The 5442-nt window shown below is 50.1% G+C and overlaps 1 protein-coding gene across 7 annotated transcripts in view; it reads left to right on the top strand.

Annotated features, from left to right (window-relative positions):
- The first annotated feature begins 483 nt into the window (after positions 1–483).
- Positions 484–5442, top strand: part of NR4A2 (nuclear receptor subfamily 4 group A member 2) — an 11230-nt gene continuing 6271 nt past the window's right edge. For 3 of the 7 annotated variants that reach the window (XM_006921087.3, XM_015596688.2, XM_006921082.3), the window contains exon 1: positions 486–2563. Coding sequence is in view for 2 of the 7 variants with exons in the window: in XM_015596688.2 (XP_015452174.1) it covers positions 2533–2563 (31 nt within the window). In the remaining 5 variants the exon portion in view is untranslated. Of the gene's footprint in view, positions 2568–5288; positions 5413–5442 lie in introns of all 7 variants that reach the window. The other 4 variants (XM_006921086.3, XM_006921083.3, XM_006921084.3 and 1 more) reach the window with 4 other exon arrangements.

Here is a 5442-nt window from a genome sequence, read left to right as displayed (position 1 = left end):
CCCGGCCCCCGCTTTCCTAGGAATATATTAAAAACTAATAACTGCCACCCCAGCGTGGCTGCGCTTGAATTTCCGACTGCCTGAAAATAGCTGCCGGGAGCCTGGCCCTCCGCTGGGATCAAGGAAAGCTCCCCCTGGCCGCGCCCCGCTGGCGGAAGGGGAAGGGATCCCGGGAGGGCGCCACCGAGCTAGAGCTACTGCTATTTTGGGCCCAGCCGAGCGGGTGCGTCAATGCTTGCGCCCCTGCGTCACCGCCACCCCCACCCCTTTCCTTCTCCCCTGCTCTCCAAACTCTCACTTTTTCCCTTTCGTTCGCGTGGAATCGCTTCTGCCCACGGCTCTCTGACGCTACAGAGCTCATGCTAATAAGCTATTCTTCGCACTCCTCCCCTAACCCCCCTACTCACACACCCTCACTCGCCACCACAGTTCCCCCGCCCCCAACGCGCGCGCGCGCGCGCACACACACACACACACACACACAGGCGCGCACACACTTCCTGGTTTTATTTTTTCTCGCGTCCGCTAGGGCACGCTGAGCGGCGGAGGCGGCAGCAGCAGCAGCAGCAGCAGCAGCGGCAGTCGCAACATCTGGGGGAAACTTAAGGTGGTCACGCAGGTTTTCCCGAAGCTGCCGCGCAGAGGAACTTGTGGCTTCCCGGGCAGCAGCAGGGCAACTGATGTCTACGCCTCTCCTGCCACTGGGGAACAGGAGGCGGCGGGGAGCGGAAAGAGGCGGGGTTGTTGATTAGAGTTGAGCTCTTCGGTCCGTGGATAGTTCCACCGCGCTTTCAGCTTTTACAGGATGGGGGTGGGGAGGTTGTCAAAGGCGCCCCGGTGGCCTGGAAGCGAGCCCCGCTGTGGGAGGCGAGGAGGCTGGAACTCTGCGGGCAGAGAGGGGAGACGCCCCTGAACCCTCCCTCCCCTCTTCCCCGCCTCTCCTAGCCCCAAGGGAGAAGCCCTCAGAGACCCTCCCAGCTCAGGCCGTGGCACCGGCAAGGGGGTCCGCTCCTGAGAGAAGCAGCGTTTCCTTTGCTAGAAAGCTCCTCTCGCCCTCAGCGTGGCGGGTGGATTGACTTGCCAAGCGGAATGTGCGGCTACTCGCAGGGCCGCGGGCGTGCGGCACGCTCCCACAGCCCGCCAGGGCCGATCTCCTGGTAGGGCTGGACGCTCACACTTGATGCTCACCTGAGCTACTCTACCTTCTTCTCCCCATGTTTTGTCTTCAGTTGGAGGCTATGAGAGCCCTTGTGCTTCAGAGGAGGGTCGACTTATTTCCCTAAAACTCGTGGGAGGATAGGAGTTAGTGGTGGGCACAGAGGAGTGTCGAAAGTATTAGAGTTGGCAAAAGGTGAAATTAGATAACCTTTCTGCAGAAGGCGCACCTGTTGCCGACTGCTTGGCTGCATTGTCTGCAAAAGAAAAGTGGATGACTCCTCACTTTGACTTTTGGGGTCCCATAAGGGCTGGATTGTTGCCTAACCCCTCCCGTTCCCTCTCCTCCCTTCCCCACGCACCACGTTTTCCCTCGCACGTGAGCACTGAAAGGAAAGGAACACAGAAAATAGCCCCTGCCCATTGCCTTCCACCTTGGACTGTGTGTGTGTGTGTGTGTGTGTGTGTGTGTGTGTACGAGGGAGGGAGGGAGAGAGAGAGAGAGAGAGAAGAGAGAAGAGAGAAGAGAGAGAGAATATGAATATGCAGGTGACGGCGGCCAGGGACAGGGAAAGGGAGAAGAGGGGAATGCTGCACGGATCTAGGGAAATCCCAACCCGACTGCCTGAGCCCTCTGAGTATCTCATGTCATGGGACTTCTGTACGCGCTTCCGCTAATGGGGGTGACGACTGTGGGTGGGTGAGGTTAGGGCGCTGCCAGGCACACCCCATCCCGTGCGATTCTAGGTGCTGGCTACCTGGCTTACCACAGGGTTCCCTGCGCTCTGGCTTTTGTTGCACCCTCCCCCACGTGTGAGCGGTTGGGCGGAGCGGTGGCTAGGGGGGTTGGGGGAGGTGGGTGAGATGTTGCGGCTCTGTGAGCTGAGAGGACCTAACTGGAGAGGTCACACTTCTTTCGGAAAAAAAAAAAAAAAAGAAGAAGAAGAAGAAGAAGAAGAAAAGAAAACCAAGCTGACTACCAAGGTGAACCCAGAATGGTTCCCACCTTAAAATCGGCCCTGCTCGTGACGTCAGGTCGGAAATATACCAAAGCGAGCGCCGGCCAGGAGTCTGGGGAGCGCGGCAGCGCGGTGATTGGGCGGCGGGCCGCTGACGCGCGCTGACGCGCGGAGACTTTAGGTGCATGTTGGCAGCAGCAGTGCGAGCCACATAAACAAAGGCACATTGGCGGCCAGGGCCAGTCCGCCCGGCGGCTCGTTCACGGCTCCGCAGTCCCGCTCGCCAGCCCAGCCTGCCGGCCGCCTTCCCCTGCTCCTTTCCGGCTCTCGGCCTCTGGGATCTCTTCGTCCCTCTCGCCCGCCCCTCCCTGACCCTGAACCCGGGCATCCAGAGGGAACTACACTTCGGCCGAGTTGAATGAATGAAGAGAGACGCTGTGAACTCCTAAGTGAGTAGGTGCATCCCGTACAGCTTCCCTTCTTCTTCTCTTTCTTCTTCTCCTTCTCCTTCTCTTTCTTCTCCTTCTCTTTCTTCTTCTTCTTCTTCTTCTTCTTCTTCTTCTTCTTCTTCTTCTTCTTCTTCTTCTTCTTCTTCTTCTTCTTCTTCTTCTTCTTCTTCTTCTTCTTCTTCTTCTTCTTCTTCTTCTTCTTCTTCTTCTTCTTCTTCTTCTTCTTCTTCTTCTTCTTCTTCTTCTTCTTCTTCTTCTTCTTCTTCTTCTTCTTCTTCTTCTTCTTCTTCTTCTTCTTCTTCTTCTTCTTCTTCTTCTTCTTCTTCTTCTTCTTCTTCTTCTTCTTCTTCTTCTTCTTCTTCTTCTTCTTCTTCTTCTTCTTCTTCTTCTTCTTCTTCTTCTTCTTCTTCTTCTTCTTCTTCTTCTTCTTCTTCTTCTTCTTCTTCTTCTTCTTCTTCTTCTTCTTCTTCTTCTTCTTCTTCTTCTTCTTCTTCTTCTTCTTCTTCTTCTTCTTCTTCTTCTTCTTCTTCTTCTTCTTCTTCTTCTTCTTCTTCTTCTTCTTCTTCTTCTTCTTCTTCTTCTTCTTCTTCTTCTTCTTCTTCTTCTTCTTCTTCTTCTTCTTCTTCTTCTTCTTCTTCTTCTTCTTCTTCTTCTTCTTCTTCTTCTTCTTCTTCTTCTTCTTCTTCTTCTTCTTCTTCTTCTTCTTCTTCTTCTTCTTCTTCTTCTTCTTCTTCTTCTTCTTCTTCTTCTTCTTCTTCTTCTTCTTCTTCTTCTTCTTCTTCTTCTTCTTCTTCTTCTTCTTCTTCTTCTTCTTCTTCTTCTTCTTCTTCTTCTTCTTCTTCTTCTTCTTCTTCTTCTTCTTCTTCTTCTTCTTCTTCTTCTTCTTCTTCTTCTTCTTCTTCTTCTTCTTCTTCTTCTTCTTCCTCTTCTTCTTCTTCTTCTTCTTCTTCTTCTTCTTCTTCTTCTTCTTCTTCTTCTTCTTCTTCTTCTGTCTTCGTCTTCGTCTTCTTCGTCTTCTTCTTCTTCTTTCTTTCTTCTTTTGCACATCTCTTCTTTCCACATGTGTGGTACAGGTTCTCTGGAAGTGGGAGCCAGAGGCGCGGAGCGCGAGTGGGGCCAGAGGATGGGGAGTAGGTGCGCGCAGCTACAGAGGGCATTTGTCGGAACTCCAGCTTTGGCACTAGCAGGGAGCTGGCTCCCAACCCAGGCTTCCAGGCTCCTCATTGGTAGACATGGAAAAGAGACTTGCATAGTTCGGGGAGCTGTGGACCTGCCCGCGGAAATGTGCACAAAGTTTGCTCTTAGTGAGGAATTGATTGTGGCCTTTGGACACGGAGACTCCAAGTTCTGTGCCTAAGAGGGGCCTGGACGGTGCCCACAAAGTAACAAGGGAAGAGAAAGTTCTTCAGATTACGTGTTGCTTGGGAACTGTGTCATAGCGGCTGGCCAGCATGCCAGTGCTTCCTGGGTATTGTTGAGTAAGGGGTGTGTGTGTCTATGGGGGGCGGGGGTGTAGAGTGTCCTGTTACTAAGTTGTCTGAAATTTCTGGTTTTGACTATGCCGTGCTTGTGTATGTGAGTGTGTCAGGAGAAACAGAGACAGAGACAGAGAGAATATGTAGAGTACAGTTATGAAGCTGTGAAGTTACCACAGGGTTAATATCCAGCACAAGCATGTCTCTCAAGGGTAGTGGCGGTCAAGAGTCCCCTTTCTTTCTACTTTTTTTGGTAACTTCCCTCCCCCATGAAGCAAGATTATTCTGGCGGGGGGTGGGGTGGGGGGAGTGTCGATGAGAACAGAAGTAGATGTTTAGCTTCTTTTTTCATTAGCAATAAGATTGTCTGTACTCTTGAATACCTTCCAAGTGGGAACACCTGAAAATTACTAGGACACAAGAATGCCTTGTTCCAGCAAGACAGACTGTGGAAGGCTGTATAGGGAAGCTTTCTATGATGGAAAGCTCTTCTAACATTGGTGCCAATGCCAGATAAGCAGCATTGCCTTCCATTTGAGATTGACATAAGATGCTCCTGGAAAAGTAGGGTCCCCTATTCCTACCTCTTGGCCATTAAAGATGTTGAAAGACAGGTTTTCTGCAAAAGTGAATGCCAGTTCACCTGCATCCCCAATCCCAGTGCTCTATCAGAAGCTCTTAAGAAAGCCTGATGCTTTTATTCAGATTGCCTTCAGGGCTGCCCAGGCCTTTCTAACATTTCATAACACAGGGATAGAGGCAGAGATTGTTTTCTTATTTTATATTATTAACTTCACTTTTTTTCTCCCTCCCAAAAGAAAAGCCAATTGCACCATGGAAAAAATTCAGAGAAAGTTCCAATGCTGTATTTTATTAAACTCTAGTTTCTTCTTATTTGGGTTTGAATTAAACTAAAATGGAAGTGACATTCCCCTCCCACCACCCCCATACACTCTAGCAAAGGGGCCAATTTATTACATCTAAGTATTAAATAAGTACATAGAATACCTTTGCTTCTTCAGAAACCCATCTCTGCAAGGATTTACACAGTGCAATGGGTGGCATTTTCTGTTGTTTCCGGCCATCTCTTTTATACATTCATTTTAACTGCTAAGTTTGGTGAAGGCTACACACAAATTTCCAAAGAAACAATCACGGAGGGCATAGAAGGGCCTGCCTGGTTGGTCTACAGATGCCTGTCGGAGTCTGTCCAGAAAGTCACTCTGAAGCTTTCTGTGTCTGTATTTCAGGGAGGAGATTTGACAGGCTGGACTCCTCTTTGCTTTTCTAAAAATCTTGGGAACTTTGTCCTTCATTGAATTACGACACTGTCCACCTTTAATTTCTTTGAAAACGCCTGTAACTCGGCTGAAGGTTAGTGCAACTTTATTTCTTTCTTTCCCT

The sequence above is a fragment of the Pteropus alecto genome, unplaced genomic scaffold (assembly GCF_000325575.1).
Source record: "Pteropus alecto unplaced genomic scaffold, ASM32557v1 scaffold3, whole genome shotgun sequence".
In the NCBI taxonomy this organism is placed as follows: Eukaryota; Metazoa; Chordata; class Mammalia; order Chiroptera; family Pteropodidae; genus Pteropus; species Pteropus alecto.
The sequence above is the reverse complement of the archived record's forward strand: the minus strand, read 5'-3'. Positions and strand labels throughout refer to the sequence as shown.